Source organism: Papilio polytes, unplaced genomic scaffold (assembly GCF_000836215.1).
Source record: "Papilio polytes unplaced genomic scaffold, Ppol_1.0 DF823923.1, whole genome shotgun sequence".
NCBI classification, from domain to species: domain Eukaryota; kingdom Metazoa; phylum Arthropoda; class Insecta; order Lepidoptera; family Papilionidae; genus Papilio; species Papilio polytes.
The window spans coordinates 107,501-128,257 of NW_013525281.1; the positions used below are offsets into that span (position 1 = coordinate 107,501).

Below are 20,757 nucleotides of genomic sequence, written 5' to 3' on the forward strand. Positions count from 1 at the left end.
AAAAAAAAAAAAAAAAAAAAAAAAAAAAAAAAAAAAAAATATACCGTCGAATTGAATACCTCCTTCTTTTGGGAAGTCGGTCAAAAATAGGACACCACTAAGCCGCTCCTGCGCTGATTTTCAGCTGGCTCCTTCGCCTCCTTTATTGGATTTCATCTTTTTAAAAACACATGTACATTGTATAGTTTTAGCTTGTTATTTACCTTCTTTTACATTTTAAACTAACTACTGATGAAAGATGTTTTTATCATACACCATACAGATCTCTAAATAAATAACAAATTGCTCGTTCGAATGATGAATTGACGTTCACAATTGCGGGGTGGGCAGCGGATGTAGTAATTAATGAAAGAGGTGTTTGTGAGCAAAGCCGTCCTCTCCGAGCCCCGCGCTGCGTTCAGGGCCACCGACCACCGACCACCAATTACACACCTAGTTATACTTGTTGTACGCTTTAATTGATAATCTTCCCAAGGGTCTATCTTGTAATCGCTTACAATATTTTAAGTTCCCTTTTCTCAGCTAAAAGCTTTGAAACGATATTTTCTCTTTAGCCTCAATGATTTGCTTGATAGCATGAACTTTCGATTAAAACTTTTTAATATACATTTGTTCCTTTTTTATTTACAAATATACCAGTGAATTGCCAGTACGGATTATTCTCATATAAAAAGCGAACAATCCGCTGACCTCGTCTCTTATCTATAGATATATTAAAATTCATAGTCCTGTTGTAAATTATAATAGCTTCAACATGCGGGCCCATTGTGACCGTCTCCGCGAGCCGCGAGCCGCGAGCGGGCGACGCGCAGGCATGCACTAGGGATGACATAATTTTGCGAACATGTGGGACATATATCAAACGTCAACGTGTATTAACTGGATTTTTAATAGCATTTTATACACAATTAAGTAACACATAATATACTACACTACATAAAAAACGCGAAGAATTTTAAGCATATCCTGTAAAAAGAAAGTAAATTTTCCAAATGAGAATTTTTAAAGCATTTAAACATTAGTGAATTATTAGCAATTAACGGCTTTGACTATTTAAATAAGTATGCGACAAAAATTATAATCCCCAACATAACACTAAATGTTCACCCTACAGGAGAGTCCTGAATGTAAAGACTCCGAACGATCGCTTGGCGACCTTCGCCTTTGGCTCGACGTCGGCGCTGCGTCCCCGGAGAATTAAGTGGAAATAAATAATTCATCATATCAACTGCTGCGCCAGCGCCAGCGCCATCTAGCAGGAATTCTGCATCAATTACGTCACTTTTTAAGCTAATTTTAGATCTTAAAGTGTTACCATTATCTTTATATGCAGCAACAACTACTATCAACTTACATGTATCAATTATTTACAATCGTAAGTAACAAATGTGCTGTAATTGCCAGAACTCAGTATCACCCTCGGCACATTAAAGCCTCGGGAGCATATCAAAGAAGCACTTCGTCAAAGTTTGTAGCTAATTACCGGCATCGGAGCGACACGACAATGTGTTTAGAGTGGCATTAAGTCAAATAGATAAACATGACGCTGCAGTGGGAGCGCGGGCCCATTGCTACACGCGGTACGACACGACAAACGCTCACGATACCAATGCTGACATAAATGGTTACGGATGAAATGGCTAATGTTCAAAAGTATAGTAAACATCTTTAACAATACGCAAATTAAAACACATCAGTGTCAAAATCATTCTTTAATTAAGAGTTACCTATTAGGAGTGGCAATGACGTGGAGGTATAACGTGACAATGCGAACAGGTCGTTCGGCACGCACGCTACGGGATCAGCAGACGGGAGTGGCGTCCCGCCGCGGCGCGGGACGTAGCGGGATTACTCTTCATTAAACACGCCGCTGCTACATTTGTCACCACAAATCCGTCCCACAACGTCCCAGGAGCGACGTTCATACAAACTTACAAGATTATCTACTGATTGATATATTACTAATGTATTTAACACAATACTAAGGGCCTATCCCACCACTGGCTGAGATAGCTCAAAAATGGCGTCACTGTCGGATAAGGAAACAAAATCCGATATTTCCAACACATGTTTTACTCGTTGGATTGTTATCCGACAATTTACAATTTGGTGCGAGAGATCCTTTAAGATATGAAATAACTTGTCAAGATATAATAAAGCAATAAACGTTATTTGGGAAAACGTAGATTAGTTTAGAATGTATGCAGTTAACAAACTGGCAGCTATCACGCAAAATGTGTTTACACCTGTTGTTATATTGCGAGTGTATATCGTAAGCCGCAGACCATATATCACTTGTCCACTAGTAAATTATTGCGTTTGCTTATCCTAGTCAAATGGATAATGAAAATTTATCGCGTATCTACATGCACATTGACAATACAAATGTTATTGTTCACTTAAACGCATATAAAAGTCGCAATGCGGCGCGGTATGGCGAGATCCGCGGCGGTGATGCCTCATAAATCACTCAGTAATAAATCTGCTGCGTTGTGGCGTTGCTGGAGCCAGTCCAAGCCTGCCCGGTGCCCACTGCCCGGTGCCCACTGCCCAGTGCCTCGATCTGCCCTCGTTTTCACTTTATCCCGCAGACGAATTTATGGTTCTGATGGACTTTTTTAATTATTTACACAAATCGCTTATGTAGTGAAACATTTTTGCGATTCACTTACATACATCTAATATTATTATTATTGTGTTGAAGTTTGTTATAAATATGATAATATTGCACCGCAGTCACGGTATCAGGGGTCAGGCAACATATAACATCATATGTCGAGGTGTACAGTCAAATATAAGAGAATTTAATTCTCGTTGAACTTTTACACTTAGTCTGGGAAGCTGTATAGTTATACTAAACCAGAAATTATCACGTTGTTAGTAAAACAATAATAGGCAGAAAAAGAATTTAGGTCAGAATATGAGTCGCAGGTTGTGGAGTATTAGAGAATTATGCTATGTGTGAAATTAGTGAACGAAAACAGTACCGTATTTCATCTATGACTGGTATTTAATGACGTGTAACTGGTTGCTGTAACTGTTTCTACATGCTGTACTATGGTTAATAATATTAATTTGGTTTTTTCTTTTTTACAGGTAAGGAGACAAACCGAATTACAAGTTTGAAGTAAAAGTAAGCAGTTCGCAATAGGTAAGGTAATAATCATTTATAAATCTCATTTGTATTTGAATGGTGTAAGGTGTGCGCTTTATTCGCAAGTCGGTCGTTAAGGAATATCGAGAGACGTCGTTTGCGCAAATCACAGGGATTATTTGAGGACTATAGGCTCCTCGCCCCAGGCCCACCTGCGTGTCTTGGCCCCGGGCGGTGCGTATTTGGACAACAGCTGGCGATTATGATCGCCTCATCTCCGCACGCTGCGATTTGTTTAACTGACCTCTAAGATGACTATAGAGTTATAAACTTCATAGACATGTCAATTTCCTGTTTTCATTTAAGCAACATTTTCTCTTTACAACAACTATTTCTCTTTATTTTCGTTACTAAAGTTGAAATAATTTACTCCTTGTTAAAAATAAATCGAAACATTCTCTATTTAATAACAGAAAATCACAAAAACCAAGTTTATTTTATGTAATTAAAACGAGAGGAAATATCTTTTGACGTACAATATTATTGTAAAACCACAATACCATGATTAAATTAAAATAATCAATAAACCTCTGGAATTATAATTTCGATGCTCCTTCTTAAACATTTGTAGCTCTTCACAAGAATGCGTGTAGAGGCTATGTCGCTAAGACGTTGCTTATCTCGGGTCCTCGGGGAGCTCCCCGGGCGCGCTCGGACCCCGGGGCTTAGCGCGCCCGGGACTTAACTGCCGGGACCCGGGACTGATGATTGCGATCATTTGACACGAGCCATACAACCGTTATGGTATTCAAACTAAGATTGGGAGAGCCAGCTGTGATTTAATTACTTCAACTATTGCTTGTGTTCATAGTGAACATATTGTTTTAACTTGCATTGTAATTGATGTGATGTTACGAGAATTAAAGGTTTTTAATTATTATTGTTACTATACTGGTTGTTTTGTTTCGATGAGAGTTTTTAAGTTACATATTTTGTTGGAAGTTTAAATTATAGTAAAAACGTTACAATAATTTGATCCTATTCTTACCGTTGGTCACCGACTTTAAAGTCAATAGACGAAGGTGTAGGGTAGCGAAGACTAGACCGGTAGCGAGATACGGGTAGTGGGGTAGTGGACGACGGCAACATACCCTATAACTCATAGAACGTCGTAATTAAACTCGCAGCCGCGCGCCAACCGGCAACTGCTATGAATCACGCCTTATCGGCAACTTTGCTATTTATTAATGTCGCTCTGTAGGGTGACAAACTATCGTGTGCCAGAACAGGACTCTATTCAATACAAAAGTAAGTACTGTATCTTTACCTGTACGATACGGTTCTATGTAAATCTGTTTCTAAAATGTTATAATTTTCACAAAATATTTTAGTTAGTAAAGAATAATTTTCAACGAGGGTTTCAAAAAGTTAAAACATGCGAGCAAGTCCCATAATTTTTAGTATTTTTGCTGTCTTCCTACTTATTAAAACAAGCTGCAAACGAACGGCAAACATATTTAAGATACTATCATTATTATCAATACATACAATAAATTGCTAAGTACTCAGCGATTTAGTTACAGATGTTCATATTATTTATGCGGCAATTTAAAATATCTTTCTTATTTATATGATAGAGAGATACGCTCAATAGAAACATGTAGCGCGAGATTCCTCACTACGCTGAAGCGGGGCACTGCGTTATAGGAAGTAATTGCGGAGAGAGCAAATACTTTGATGTAAACTTAGAGGTCAAATAAATATGTGGATAAAGTATTCTATAGTTGCTCTGACAACAAACAAAGTGGAATAAAAAATAAGTAAAAATGTGTTTTAACAACTTTTATTATGAATCTTGTAATTTCGATCGTTCCCAGTTTCAAACCAATTATCTTTTCTAGGACTTTATTTATAATAGTAAACTATCATTTTGCAACATAATGCTCTTTTCATAAATTTGTCGGTTTTGAAATCAAGTTCATATTTTGGGTTTATACTATTTTTCTTAACTTTTCAATGTTCTTCATAAAAGCGCCATCTATACGTAACGTTTAAAAAATGTATTAAAAATCGGTGTTAGATTTTTACTTGTCGACACAAGATGGCGCTGTATTTATTTAAAGAAATCAAAGATAAAATAAATGGATTTCGAAACGTAAATTAATCTATTAACGGAATACGATATTATTAACTATTTGTACACCCCTTTCCTCTTCTAGAGTGAAAGAATGCGTAAAACGAATCCAGATATGAAGGGCTTCAGTAGCATCGAAAAACAATATTATTGTAGCATACCAACTTTATGGTCAGATATGAAGGCGGCCGGAAATTAACTGACCGCCTGTCTATGCTTTATGACCCGTGTTCTGGTTTATATCGTTGGGCCCTATGGTCGCCATCTTAATGTGAAACCCGGGCAAAGGATTTGTTGCGGGTGCTTCCTATTGCATCTATATCTTTGGACAATAGATCATATACGTTGGTGTCTTCCGTTAGCGAATATGCATTAAAAGTTTTTCAATCGATTTGTAGTTCTTTACTCATGAAGTCTAGGCCTAATAATAATAATAATAAAGTCATCGGATTCCGCAGCCGGTGGATTTCTATTTTTTTATATAATATGTTTTATTTTGTTATTTTTTTTTTAAGAAAATCATATGAAATGTATTATATATAAAAATAAGAGAATAAAGATATATGATCATAATAATAATAATAATAGCCTTTATTCAACAATCTTACAAAGTTTTACAATAAAAATATAAACAATAATTAGTTAATATTTGACACCAGATTGTGATGCGTTTCCGCAGAGGCCTCCCCTAATGCTTGCCATTCTCTTCTGTTATAGGTCATCCTTTTCCACGTTATACCAATAGTTTTCCTGATTTCGTCCTCCCATCTAAGACGCTGTCTTCCTTTGCTTCTTTTCCTTCCTCTTGGGCACCAGTCTGTCACATCTTTGGCCCATTTTTCTTTTTTGCATCTTATTATATGCCCTGCCCATTTCCATTTTTGTTTGCGTATGTAGTGTATAACTGATTTAATTTTAGTTTGTTGTCGTAATTTTTTAAGTGATCGTTAAAATTAATTATTGTGTGATTAACTCGACATTATGAATATCCATTACCAACTTTTCATCCGCAACAGACAAGGCCGAACGTAACGCGAGAAAATCAGGAATTCTCCTGCGTCCGGATTTAAATTACTTTAATAAAAATAAATGAGGAAATCGTTATGTAAGTGCGATCAATACGGTGAAAAAACGCGTCCTGCCTTGCACAATGAGCTCACCTTCGCCGCAGGACGCGCCCGATGGAGCGTGCAAACTGCACACTGCAAGTCGATGCAAGCAGTGCAGCATTCCGCGACACAGCAGTGCAACTGTGAATACTTCATACTCTCGCAGTGCACGCACTATTTTGTTTTGTTTTTAAAAACAACAAGTGTGCAATGGTATTACAATTGATTTTGAGGTTAGGATATTTTGATGCTTTTATTTGGATGTGTTGGTGTGTGTTTGTGTAGTAAATATTTTGTTATTGGTTTTCGGTTAATGTTTGTGCTCAAAATTCTCGGATGTCTGATCTCTGGAGGGAACTGTGTGTGGTCACAGGGATATAAAGTTACCTTCTTGAAAGTAAATTTCAGCGATAGCTTCATAATGTAATGGTTGGGTCATCGATTGACCAAGTTTAATTTGTAAAGGCTAGGGTTGATGGCGCTGGCGTGTGGGGCGCGCAGCGCGGCGGCCGGCCTGCTCAGCAAGGCCACGCGCTCGAAGGCCGACGACAACAGTTTGAGGAACAGCGTGTTCGACTTCATCATCGTTGGCGGCGGCACGGCCGGCTGCGTGCTCGCCAACAGGCTCTCCGCAGTGCCCGACTGGAAGGTTAAAATAACTATACTTTAAGAAACGACGTGATAACGAGAACTTCTCGTTTACTTTAGATTTTCTGGATTAAAAAAGAAAACTTCCACAAATCATTTGAAAACATTTATTTTGCAAACGCTTTCGCAAAGGTTTTACTGCTGGAAGCGGGAGACGATGAGAACATAGACTACGATATCCCCGGCGTGCCGACGCGGGACTACCGGCCCATCGTGTGGAACTACCGCACGGAGCGGAATGGGTACTCGTGTCTGTCGCGGCCTGGAGGCGCCTGCGAGGTGCGCACGGGCAAGGTGCTAGGCGGCTCTAGCGTTACCAACGACATGAAGTACACGCGTGGCCATCGGCGCGACTATGACGCCTGGCACAACCCCGGACACATCGCCTCCCTCGACTGGCAGTTCGACAATTTGCTCGAGCACTTTAAATCTTTCGAAGACAACGGTACGATTCAGAGATACTTACACGACTCTTATAGTATAGAAATTACATTAATCAATTCAATAGCTACTTACAATGTAAAACACAACGTTTCAACATTTGATTGCACTGAAACAAGTCGGTAAAGCTAAAATACATTCTCTTAACCTAACATAAAAACTTAACAAACCTTTCTTAATTATGTCGCTCGCGACTCAGTTCCAGGAGAAATAACTAAACTTGTTTTATTTAAGGCGACTACGACGTATTAATGAATTCTTTGTACCATTCCCGCGGCGGCGACTTGCGCGTGCAAAGGTTCAAGCACGCCGATCGGTTCGTGGAAGCGTTCTCCAATGCTTTTGCCGAAATGGGTCTGCGCACGATGGACATAAACACGAACGTAGCAGAGGCCACTGTGGTCAACCAGTTTACGATATACAACCACACGAGGTTGAGCACTAACGGCGCTTTTCTGAAGCCAGTGCGTCATCGCAAGAACTTGGTCGTGATGACCGGAGTGACCGTCACTAGAATTGTTATAAACAAACAAGAAAAGTCCATCGATGGCATCGTATACGAAAGTGAGAAGGGCAAAGAACATCCTGCTTACGCCAAGCGCGAAATAATATTAACAGGGGGCGCTGTCAATAATGTACGACTCTTGCATTTGTCTGGTATCGGTCCCAAGGCCGAATTAAAGAAACACAACATAACAGTAATTCACGAACTCCCCGTGGGAACATTCTATCAAGACCAGGTCACCACCGGAGGCCTCGCTTTCGCCATTAATGACGTCGCCCCGGTAGATGAAAATACTATTATTAATGATTTTAAAACATGGTTCCACTCTCGCAGCGGGCCGTTGGCGTCGCGAGGAATAAATCAGTTGTCGGCGTTCTTGCAACTATATGAGAACAATAATAATGCACCCGACGTCGAAATATCCTTTGAAGGTAATTACGTAAGAAGTGACAAATTCTTGCTCACAAATATCAGTGTTCATTCAGTGGAAGAATTCTCCATGCCGTTACCTTATTATAACCTAATATCTGTTTACCCCGTTTTACTAAAACCTAAAAGTAATGGTAAAGTAATGTTGAATAAAAGAAATCCAAAATACGGACGACCAATCATTCAAGCTAACTTTTTAAAGGAATCCGAAGATTTAGACACACTGGTCGACAGTATCGACATCGCGCTGCAACTACTCGATACGAGGGAGTTAAAGAAAGCTGACATTAAATTTGCTCCTATAGATTTGTTCCCGTGCGATAAACTACGGAACAGAGATCAATGGAATTGTATAGCTAGACATTATACTAAGGCTATGAGTAATCCTATCGGCACGTGCCGTATGGGAGACAACAGTACAAATTCAGTCGTAGATTATTATCTAAAGGTGCATGGTATTGAAGGCTTACGAATTATCGACGCGTCCGTGATGCCGACGCATGTCCGCGGCGGCATCTACATACCGACAATCATGATTGCAGAGAAAGGTGCTAAATTAATAAAAAGTGATTGGAAAGACAACAAAAGTAGATATAATAGCAGAAGGTGACATCGAGATATATCTTTAAGTTAGTAAATAAAAGTAATATTTAATACCAAGTAGTTTTTATTAAATCACTCGCCTTTTCAGCTATCATTATAATAGGTGCCGCCGTGGACCCTCGAGTTATCTTCGGTATAACGGATCCATCGACTATTCTCAAATTCGCTATCCCGTAAACTTTTAGATTATTATCGACTACCGACTCGGGGTCCTTGGAGGAGCCCATTTTGCAAGTCCCGACATAATTATGCAATGGACTTGAAAAGTGTCTTATTATGCAAGCCCAAAAATCCTCAGACACTTTTTCATAATTTTTGCATTCATTGTTTAATATCGGAAGAGGATCGAACTCGAAGGAGGCGGTCTTGAATACTTCTGTATCGAATAGTTTAACTATTTCATGTATTCCTTCTAACAATTTTTTCTCATCCGATTGCTCTTTTAGGAAATTCGGATAGATTAAGGGTTTACCAAAAACGGGATCCGTCGCGTTGAGAACTACTTGTCCTCGGCTTTTCGGTGTCAGAAGGGAAACACAAATATCTATTCTATCGTAGTACATGTTAGAGTCGTGTCCACGAAATCTAACTTCAATGTCGGGCGTGCCAATTATATCGGATAGGGAGGTTTCCAAAAATGCTACCACCTGGAAATTAGCCGATAGGGGTCCCGAGCCTTTCGCGTAATATGACGATATATCTTTAAGCTTTTCCGAAAATCTAGATGTGGTGGCCGTTTTAGTGAGCTTGATGACCGGCAAACACACGGATAGATGGTCATGGAAGTTTCCTCCGACCGGCAAGTCGTTGTACACTTTAATATTTAAATATTCCAAATAGTCTTTAGGGCCGATGCCGGACTGCATCAAAAGTTTCGCCGTGTTAATCGTACCGGCACACAAGATGACTTCCTTTTTCGCTTTAACTCTCGTCTTTGTACCATTCTTAATGTAATCTACACCTATAGCTCGAACAGCTCCTCGGGTGTCCTTAAATAAAACACTGGTGACGAGCGCCTCCGTCTCGATGTCGATGTTCGAGCGCAGCTTGCGGATGGGGTCTATGAAGGCAGTATACGAGCTCACTCTCTCGCCAAAGTACGACATGGTCTGTATCCGCATGAATCCCAGCTGGTTCCGGCCGTTAATGTCTGTGTAGTTAAAGCCGAGCTCATTGAAGGCGCTTAAGAGGACATCGACGTTATCGTCCACATACGGATATCTGCCAACGTCCAGAGGGCCTTGAGTGGAATGAAAAAACCTATTTTTGGCAATATCTTTGTCATAGTTGCCCTCTGAATATTTAAAGTAGGGCAGCAACTGGCTGAAGCTCCAGCCCTCGTTGCCGCTAAGCATCCACTCGTCGTAGTCAGCGGGGCTACCGCGCATGTAAGCCATGTCGTTAATGGCGGAGGTGCCGCCCAACACGCGGCCCTGCACCACCTCACACCCCATCTCGTGACGGTTCTGGCAAAATCTGAAATGAGAATTTTCATTCATAAAAACATTTCTCTGTAATGGTTTTTAATTCCTTGATTATTTAATAGATAGATTCAAAACTGCGCGATAACGAAGATTATCGATAATAATAATACATCTGGCGACCAGTTACCATGTCAATAAAAAATAATTGCCCGACCGATACGTCGGGAGTACAATGTTATTCGCGCGAATGTATGTTTATCCATTCCATTGTCACCTGTTGCACACGGCTTACTGATTATAAACAGACTATCATTTGATTTATGTCTAATAAGGAACTATTGCTTGCTACTTCAGAAGTCCAATAAGAATATATTTCTCAGTAAAACATAATAATTTAAACAGTTTACCCTTTTTTCGGTCTCATTGCATATTGCCAGTCCACCGATGACCCTTTGAATTCACTGGTCAGCCCCGGAATTAGCGCCATTTTGGGTTCCTCCGGCCCGGCCTCCACTACCAGAACCTTCAAAATTATAAGAATTTCATGAGAATCATTTCAAGAAATGGAAAATTTATTAATTATAAAAATTGTTTTTTTCTGCTTTCCCTCAGCATTTTATTTATATTAATAGAAGTGCATTAGTATATACATAAATTATGTGAAAAAAAGAGAATTGGAAAACATGTATCAAAACCTCATATACAATAGACCGTAACATTGATGAAGCTTAAAAAATATCGTTACTTTTGAGATCGTTGGACATCAAACAGTACTTACTCTCCATTTCCTGTTCTCGGAGAGGCGGCTGGCGACTACGCAGCCTGCCGTGCCGCCGCCCACCACTACGAAGTCGTACTCCAGTTCGCGCTCGGTCACCACCACGTCGGGGCCTTCCTCGTAGTTCTTGCTGCTCTCCTCGAGGAATTTGTGCTTAGCGAAAGCTCTGTACTTGTCGTCGGTGGCGGAAGGCGCGGGTGGGAGCGGGGGTGCGGGGCGACCGGGGGGCGCGGCGTGCGGGGGGTTGCTCCTGCCGAAGTAGTCGGGTTCGGGTCCGATGTAGCCGTACAGGGTGTGCACTAGCGAGATCAGCAGGATCGCCGTCGGCGCGCATTCTATCCTGCCGTCACATATCTTGCACAGGTCATCGGTTATATTACCGACTGAGCTCATGGCATTTTTTAATATCTGCTCCGATCTTTCGATATAAAACTATTTTCATTGATCACACTTCGAAGACTTCATCTTAGTTGCGTGCGGTCCATTTCAACGTGTTCCTCGAACTCCGTAGCACTGAGCTGGATCTGAGTTGTACTTTGTCTGCGCCGAGGCAAGGCGATGGCGAGGCGATGGCGAATGGTGGCGAAGCAATGGCGTGTGACAAGGAGCGGTGGTGAGATGGTGGCGAGGCGCGCGCGCGGTGCCGACTGGCGGGGCTCAGCCGCGCGCTCGGCGCCCGCTCTCATGTTATCGTACACACATCCAAGAAAACAAAGTGTACACGTTTGTTGTTATTGTTTATTCTACTGTTCATTGTCTCAGATTCCAGAGGTTACCTGTCATGTCGCCTCCAATAGACGTTTGATTAGATGTACTCTTTGTATGTGCTCCGAATGCCTAGCAATGATTTGGGAGTTAATGTAAACAATGACCGATACGCCATTCCATCCATTGTTTTTTCACATTTATAAGCGTTCAGACTATTATTATTCTTTAACGGCCTTTATTGGATTCCATTCATAGCGAATTCTAAAAAATTTCTCCGAAGGGCATTGCTTGAGGTCGTACCTAACAATTGCAGTTAGATCTCAATACAAATTCTACTTTAAGTATCCTGAGAAAGGTTAAGATAGTTCATTGGAAATATAATATATCATAGAAATAATTAACATTTGGCAAATGGGACGTTAATCTCTATCTAACAAAGTAATGACGTAAACAGAATTGTCGCACGAGCGCAGTAACGCGAGTCCTACGAGATCTGAAGCACTTCGGAACTCGGAACCCACAATGTTCCGCGAAACTGTAAGCCGTAATGTCATAGTTCGTGGAACCGCAATTGTTCACGGAAATTTCTGCTTTTCTTTTTCATTTATAAAAATCTCTGAAGAGTTTAGAATCGCATTTGATAAGAACCTCAAAGGTATATCCATGCATTGCTTGCTTTGAGTTTCAAATTATATTTATTACTAGATAAATGGTAACATCACAAAACTAGTTTTGTCTAAATTGTTACCAAATTGGAGGTTATTGCGGTGAGGTGTCCGACACAATACTTCTAATAAAGCAATTGCGTTTTTATAAACAATAGTAAATATCCGTGAGATAATAATAGAAGTGGACCATTATGTTCATTTCCGTGCGCGATTGAAATAATTTTAAAATGACTTAAGTAAAGTTGATTGTGTTAGTATGCTATATCAGCATGAATACCTACGAGTACATCATGTAATTTTGCCTTTTCTTGGTGCAACTCGTGTTTTTTAGTATATGCGCGTCGCCAGCCAACGATCTGGTTTAGGGTCCTCTGCATCCCATCCCATCCCATAGGGCTGCTTCCATAGAAATTCGTGGCAGTTTTCAAATCAATTTTACATTTTTAGAGTCTCTTGAGGGGGCGGGTTCTTTCCCCATTTGAATCCCTGGCAACGTCATGTTTCGATGTAATCATTTTTATGAGTAGCCGAACTCAGCAGTGCTTTAGAACTAAAAAAGCAGCTTCGAGAAACGTATCCCAAATAATTTATGGTCGATTTATTACGCTTACTATAAAATAACCTTCTGTTAACCATTTTTTTAATTATGAAAATTAATATTTTGGTGTAAATTTAAAACTTTAAAGGAAAAACATAACTTAAATAAATTTAAAAACTTTAAATGCTTAACTTGTAAAAAATGTACATTTTGAATATTGTCATTTTTCTATGGAATTGACGATATGTAATTTAAAACGAAAATGCCATGACAATGCAATCATTCTTAACGTAGTGTACGCTTGGACTTGGACTTGTGGTGGTTGAGGATCTATTAAAATTAACGACTTTTGTACATTTAACGTAATATTCGTAAGTGTTACAGCATTTAATATTCCCCCATTACAAACGTCCGTTCGCTCATTTACTGTTCCAAAAGCAATAAAACAATTTCAGATAATATCCCCATTATTCGAATGGAGAATTAGCCGCAGGCAGCCGGCAGCCAGCAGCGCCCCCGCCCCCTTCCCCGCCGCCGCTGCGTGCGAACTCCGCACATTAAATGAGCAATACGTTTTAACAACATTTAATTATCATAGCCCACCGATTCTAGACAATGAAAACGACCGATTCGGAATTACCGAAAATCCCTCCGGGGCAAATGATAGGGATTATTAACGAAAATATGGAAAACAATACCATAACTTTTAATTTCAATGAGGCAGACTGGTATTTGTTAAAGCGCCACCTGTGATCGGAAAGCTAAACTACATATGTGATAGTTTTCCGATTGGGCAACGAGATGGCGCTGTGTCGTAAAAAGTTATGAGCAAACTTTATGTTAATGAAATAGTCTGTATATTGTTTTAAATTCTGAAATTGTATATTTCAAGCTTGTTGGCGATAAATGAAAAAATGTTTTAAGTATTTTATGTGAATGTGTTATGGTTATTTTTAAGTGTGATTAAACATTATTGATGAACTTTACTAACATCACATGAAACCATTTTCCATGATTAAATAACATTTCTTTGCAATATCTTCATTCTTAGTGATTATGTCTAGTTTGAGTGTATAATTACCGTGTACTTGATTAGGTAAGAGATAGACTTGTCAACCAGCGGTTCACCACATCGGGCAATAGTCCACTTTCTATGCAAGATTCCTGCTAAATCTGCAACCGCGCCTACGATTTTAGTGCGAAGTTATTGAATTTGTAATTTAGAATATATTTGTGAAATTAGTTTTGAAATGTAACTTACATATGTTTGATAATTGTTTTACTTGTTTTGTGTTTTATTTTGTTATTTCTTGTACTTCAATAACACCAAAGGTTCTAATTATAGATAAGCAAACAAAATTTTAATATAAAATTAGCTACATTGTTTCAAAAAATTATTGATCAAATTGATTAATTTACAAAAAGCCATCAGTATTTACTACATATTGTAAAGCCAGCCTCACTCATAACAATATTTATTTCTACGATAATGTTATTTCGTCTTGCGGCCGCAGCGTGGCGCTGGCGCTCGGGCGACACCCGCTGCGCTCATAATTAAGGAAATAAAGTATACTGCGGCCAGGGCTGCCACTGATCTATATGATATCTGATCTTCAAAAATTATAATGTTTAGGTGTTAAGTAAATCGTTTTTAAATTTAACACAAACGTTTGCCCAAGGTTTTTATTCTTTGCTGGTATTATAAAGTTTATAAAACATGTAAATACTTTATCATTTGTTTGTATAAAGCATCGACAGCCCTGCGCTGCGTAGCTATTAAGTCACGCGTGCCGGACAAGTCTAGAATTGTCCACGACTAGGTACGGAGCGGCCGAGCCCGCGGGGGTCCACGGGCGGCTTGAAAAACTCAAAGAATTGTCGCGAGACTGATTTGTTTGTACAAAAACGAGCCCCGGCCGCTGCGCTGTGCTGCAACCACGCAGAGATATTCGAATATTGTCGTTATGCGCTTAATGGTAATTTACGACTCAAGTTTTTTTTTTACTTTAATAGCGTCGTAAGCTTTTTTTTTTTTAAATTTATCGGTATAAATACGTCGTAAGGTCCGGTTTACATGATAGGAACCATTCAAGAGATATTTAAAGTGATTTGATATACATTAATAGTTACAAAAAGCAATGTTACAATTTTTTTTATAGTGTAACTCAATTTGTTTGAAGACGACCATGGAATTCATGGTTTTTAAAAATAAGCGCCATCTATTAACGAATGTCATGTTAAAATGTTACACAGTTTTTGTTGTTAACGTCCAAAAACAAGTTTTAGTTATGCTATCCTGCAGTCATCTACCGGTTATCATTGCCCAAACCCACGGTCGTCACCGGCGGCGCCGGCGGCCGCGGCGGCCCCGGCTGTATAAATCAACATCAACATAGAGAGTAGGTAATTGCTCTTAATTCTAGGGTCGCGCTGTCCCGCGGCGTGCGTGTTACTAAACCGGAGCTCGCCAGGTAGGAGCGGCCTCTGAGCTGGAATTCCGTCTTCCAAACAACCAGTCATTGTTTGTGTCCAATGTGAGAACCCAAATGATATTTTTAAGACATTTAAGCTACGTTTTGTAATCATAAACATGGACATTTCGTCATTTATCTTCCAGTAATCAAAGCACGTATGAACGTAGCGGCACATGGAGGGTCATCTGGATCAAATATTAAAGGTAAATTGAATTCCTCTGATACAAGCGGCCAATAAGCCACGGCCACGTGTGAACACTGAGTATTATGTATACTCGCTTCTTTGTCATTGTGCACCGGTACTCTACTAGTTTAATGATATTATAATGTACTATTAAAATTCTGTATCACGACAGCCAGAGCCGGGCTAAACGGCACACATCAGAATAATCTCCGATTTTCCGGTACGGTTCCATTAAATATTCTACAACGTGTGACTGTACTCGCAAATCAAATCGACTGTGACAAATATCTCATAAACACATGTAGATAATTTGACGGACTCTTATAAGATCTTATCCTATAAACCATCGTCTTAATATTGATTATGTTGTATTTATTAAAAACAAAAGATTCGTGTGCGTTGCGTGGTGTAAAACACGCAGGCGCGCACTGATAACATCGCTGCGGAATCGAACCTGCGACCGTCTAATTAGCCTCCCTGCTCATTGCCCACTGCATAATGCCCGGTGTCGTGCGATCTTAATTTGGTTATCTAAACCGCGAGTATTTGCTGCGTGTGTTAATTGCACTTTAGTTAGAAAGGCAAGGGATCGTGAGATGTGTTGGTTGGATAGTGAAGTTTTGATAAGGGATGCATTAAAAAAAATACGGTTTCGTGATAAAACGAGTTTCATACTTTGATAACGGGAGCTCTATCTTGGAAAGGTGACGAAAAACGTTAATTAAAACACCGCTAAAGGTACACGCAAATAACGACTTCGACTTCAAAACAGATTAACACGTGAGAATCTGTCGAATAGTTGCTGGAACTTTCAAACGGCTAGTAAATTGCACATATCTGTGCAATTTATTGACCATTTGGTGAGATGGAAGAAAATTCTATAAGTCGTAAGAATACTATCACAAGATTATGCTCTCTGAGGGAATGGTAGACAAGAAAACTGACAAAAATTTTATTGGCTATGACATCTCATACTAAAGATCACCATGAATTAATTACTGAATGAAATGTGCAATTATTTACAAATGTCATATATCTTTTAATAACAAGGAGCTTCAAGTATTTATGAGATGTTATGCTCCCCTGTAGAGCAATGCAGCACCAGTCCCGTCAGATGACACTTGGGTTATGGAGTGTTGTGTGGAAAGTGCTATTGAATTGCTAATTCCAGGCGCTACATCACGCGGCAACACGCGCCTTTTACTGCGACAAAAATTAACTGTTTTATTATGCTTAAAGATTCGTACAAGTTATAAGATGTAGCGGGAATTACTTAACTTACGTGTTAATGTTAAAAAAACCTAGCATTTAAATGACAAAGCTGTTATATTAGTTTTGTTATGTATGATGCAGCATTTATTTCTTTGTCAAGTAAATGCTAACTGTTGAAATCCAATTGTAGGTGACTATTCTATTCTTTAAATATCAAAACCGCTCAAAGCCTTTGCCTTACGTCTCCGATGTAGAAAATGGCTAGTTTTTACATCAACGTCCACTTTAAGAATTATTTAACAGTGGGTTTTCATGGCGACTTTTACTGGCTTGATGTTGATGAATGGTTTATTGACTACTCCTCGTGCTGCGTGCGGCGTGCGGCGTGCATTGCTGTACTGCGTTATTTGCGCCTTACTTTATGTCTGTGCTGCCTATTGCTTAACTCGAAGCTCTAAACATTAATACTGCATTAGAAAATAAAATTTACAGATGTGAAAAGACTAGTTTTAATATAAGGAATTATAGTAATGAATGTTTTGACAACATTGATAACTAACAACGACATCTGTTGCACAAATGTGTCGGCTCAAGATCAGCCTTTTCTTATACGGAAAGGACGGGAAGAGTAAGGGATTTTACAAGGGTGGGGACAAATATAAATGGGACATAATCTTTTTCTGGCTGTCCTCTTCTCCGTCGATTAAAGGTAGGATCCGCATCTGCAATTGCAGATGTCTATATACAACGGTCGCTTCGTTATTACTACGTATTAAGGTGGTCGCTTGTTCGCATCATATGATATATAAAAACTAAGTGTCCTGTGACCTGTTAAATGTTTGCTCTTTATAGGTAAAGTTTCTGTTGTATGCCTATGTTTTCACTTATTAATAATCTAATGAAAAATAATGAAATCTCTTCGTGGTTGTTAAAATGACTGTTGCAAGTTGACTGCATATAATGTACGTGATACATGGGTGACAAGCTACAGCGCTATGCAATAAAATATAACTGTTACTTGAAGCAGGTTAATTCTTGCGTAGATTCGCAACGGCCACATTCGTGTCAACGCTTTATTGATGGGAAAGTGTTAATTCCAAATTAACATAGAAAATGACACACTATTTAACCATACAAATGTAACAAGGTATGTTAAATCTTAGAGCGCGCTTCCTTTGACTAAACTATCGCACAACTGTTTGGTTGCGCTTTGATTCCTATAAGCCTGTAACGTAACAGTTGAATTGGTTGTGAAACAATCGACAATCGCACAACAGTTTTGCGGTAGTTTGGTCAAAAGTATGCGCCCGCTCTTAAAATATCAAATTTCCAAGACTGTCAACAACAGATAAAGAAACTTGTCTATCAGTTTGAAAAAGTTTTCATTAAAATGTTTTACGATAGCACATTGACCTTTTGAAGCTCATTTTAAATTTAAATGATTCAAATATCTGGCTCCAAACTCCAATAAACCATTTTGTATAAGCTAGCGCCTTCGTCGCCGCTTTCTTTTTTAAATTACCTTCAATTTAGATGATTAGCTACAACACTGCGGTCGTAATTTACACTCGTCAATAGTCGACACTAACTAAATGAAATCGTTTTATCTGCAACATATACCGCACGCATATAACAGGATCTATCACGAATACACTGTATTTAAATTGGTGGACATACGTCCTGTAGCACTGCACAATTTTAACATGAATTAAGTCGACGTTACGACAATGTTCACACGAATATTCAAGATAAGTGACCTTAACAGATCAAGTTTAGTATCATTTAAATTACATTTATGATATCTGCCTCCCCTCTCTATCACACAAACATTATTATATGAATATAAATGAGCGGAATCCCCGCTGCCAGTTGATGTTTAAAATATGTTAGGAATGTCCTTTTACTGTATTCCTTGTCGAATAGTTTTATACCTCAATTACTAAGAGGTTTTTTTTTACTATGCTTGTCTTTGGGAATTAAAATATGGAGTGGTAAAGTTATTCCGTTTATTGTTCATCTTGATTTATATTTTTTTTATTTTTAAACGTTTACTAATGTAAGATACATTATATTTCATATTTTCACTTATTTACATTAAATAATGGGATTTCCGAGAAATACAAAAATATTTGTAGTGTTTTTAATTAAGCTTTCTGGAAATTTGTACTTTAATACGCGGCATTAAAGTTTACATTGCCTTGTTAATAAAAGAAGGAATTCCAAATATAATTGCTTCCTGACATGAGGTCAGAAATGTACTAGGTAAAGGCGGTGCCACACTGCGGATGCCGTTTCGATAGTGACGTGCAGTTGTATGACTGATCGAGTCTCTTTTATAATAAGTAATGAACCAAAGAATACATCGAATTTAATTGTTTATACACAATTTATTCAAAGACGTTTGAAACAGAAAGTTTTTAGTGTGGCGCTACATTATATAAAACTATTAAAAACAGCTCTATCTTACTAATATTATAAATGCGAAAGTTTAGATGGATGTTTGTTAGAGTTTGTAGCCTAAACTGCTGAACGGATTTCGATGAAATTTAGTACAGATGTAGAGGATAGTCTGAAAGAACACATAGGCTACTTACTTACTTACTGCGTTGGCGCAGCGACCCAAATATGGGTCTTGGCCTCCGACACGAGAGAGCGCCAGCGTCGTCTGTCCTGCGTTGTCGCCTGCCAGTCGAACGACTCTAGCTCGCGCAGGTCCAGCTCTACGGCGTCTCGCCAGCGGTATCTGGGCCGGCCGAAGGTTCGGCAGCCAATCGGTATTCCGAGATACGCTTTTACATAGGCTACTTACTTTTGTTTTTTTAATTCCATGCGGACGGAGTCGCGGGCAAAGCTAGTAATCAAATATTTATGTTTTGAACAATATAGAGTAACAATACTTATGATATCATATTTGTTTCAGGTACACCACGAAACTGATGTATGGAGAGCAACTAAGTGTGTATATACATACTGTGTATGGTATACTATAGACTATAGTGATGTTTGCACGTTGGCCCGTGTGCCGATGTTAGCTCAGCCCGTATGCGGCTGGCGGCCGCGCACCGCAAGCCGCGGCGTAAAGCATTGCCCATTGTCTATGGGAACAATGTGTCGCTTCATTTGCGACAGCGACCTGCTTACTGGAATGATATTATTATTGCCCATCCCGCAAACTAGGAGTTGTGACATTTTTTTATAACGAAATCAGTAGTCATACATCAATAAAATATCAAATTTGTCTCGCAACTGTGTATATTTTGTTTGTTTCTTGGAATAAAACACAATGAGTTTATGTAAAATGGGTTAATCGTTTATAAATACAATAAAATCATAAATGTTTATAAGTAATTACTCCGCCAAAATCACCCCTGGAAGTAAAAAATAGCAAATGACATAAAAATTGCACTATAAAAGGTAAAGAGCAATATTATCAGGACCAATGTCATAAATCTCTGCAGAACCACAGTTGTAATGTAACTGTTAGTGACGTGCTTCAGAAACATTTATATGACGAGGAAAAATTATATTGAAAAGCTTTCTTCAGAGATTGCCATCACTCAGCGCACCATCGGACACAGGCGAGCATCTGTCGACAGGTCAATACAACCGTGTCTAACTAAACAAAGTGAACCCTAAGTTCATAGCACAAGAATTCAATTTCAAACGAACTTTGTTGTTATCTTTACACGTCAGAATAAAGATTTGGTATCATATGGCAGGAATTAAATCTTTACTTTATGACCCACGACATAAAGTGCTTTTTAGCTTCTAAACGTCGTTTTCAATTTTAAAACGCGTGCAGACGTTA

At 39.0% G+C, this 20,757-nt stretch overlaps 2 protein-coding genes across 4 annotated transcripts; one reads left to right on the forward strand and one right to left on the reverse strand.

Moving 5' to 3' along the window:
• Nucleotides 1-2,453: 2,453 nt before the first annotated feature.
• LOC106102311 (glucose dehydrogenase [FAD, quinone]-like) lies at nt 2,454-8,979 on the forward strand. Of its 3 annotated transcripts, none has more exons than XM_013281736.1 (4): nt 2,454-2,602; nt 6,803-6,986; nt 7,118-7,430; nt 7,661-8,979. In XM_013281736.1, exons 2-4 carry the CDS (start codon nt 6,813-6,815, stop codon nt 8,968-8,970), a joined length of 1,797 nt encoding a protein of 598 aa, XP_013137190.1. In that variant the 5' UTR covers nt 2,454-2,602; nt 6,803-6,812; the 3' UTR covers nt 8,971-8,979. The 3 variants fall into 3 exon arrangements, 2 of the variants coding, with proteins under 2 accessions (XP_013137190.1, XP_013137188.1); XM_013281734.1 differs by lacking the exon at nt 2,454-2,602 and adding an exon at nt 5,888-6,570; XR_001225566.1 differs by lacking the exons at nt 6,803-6,986; nt 7,118-7,430; nt 7,661-8,979 and adding an exon at nt 3,097-3,640.
• Nucleotides 8,958-12,060, reverse strand: LOC106102309 (glucose dehydrogenase [FAD, quinone]-like). The gene is made up of 3 exons (XM_013281732.1): nt 11,166-12,060; nt 10,795-10,910; nt 8,958-10,439 (listed from the first exon to the last, which is right to left on the reverse strand). Exons 1-3 carry the CDS (start codon nt 11,556-11,558, stop codon nt 9,011-9,013), a joined length of 1,938 nt encoding a protein of 645 aa, XP_013137186.1. The 5' UTR covers nt 11,559-12,060; the 3' UTR covers nt 8,958-9,010.
• Nucleotides 12,061-20,757: the final 8,697 nt, after the last annotated feature.

Excerpts from the sequence above, each read along its gene's own strand:
- LOC106102311 (XM_013281734.1), top strand. The coding sequence starts at position 6,548 with ATGGTATTACAATTGATTTTGAG. Across the intron at positions 6,571-6,802 it reads GTATTACAATTGATTTTGAG|GCTAGGGTTGATGGCGCTGG; the intron begins GTTAGGATATTT and ends TAATTTGTAAAG. Across the intron at positions 6,987-7,117 it reads CCGCAGTGCCCGACTGGAAG|GTTTTACTGCTGGAAGCGGG; the intron begins GTTAAAATAACT and ends GCTTTCGCAAAG.
- LOC106102309 (XM_013281732.1), bottom strand. The coding sequence starts at position 11,558 with ATGAGCTCAGTCGGTAATATAACCGATGACCTGTGCAAGATATGTGAC. Across the intron at positions 10,911-11,165 it reads CCGAGAACAGGAAATGGAGA|GTTCTGGTAGTGGAGGCCGG; the intron begins GTAAGTACTGTT and ends ATAATTTTGAAG. Across the intron at positions 10,440-10,794 it reads GCAATGAGACCGAAAAAAGG|ATTTTGCCAGAACCGTCACG; the intron begins GTAAACTGTTTA and ends TTCTCATTTCAG.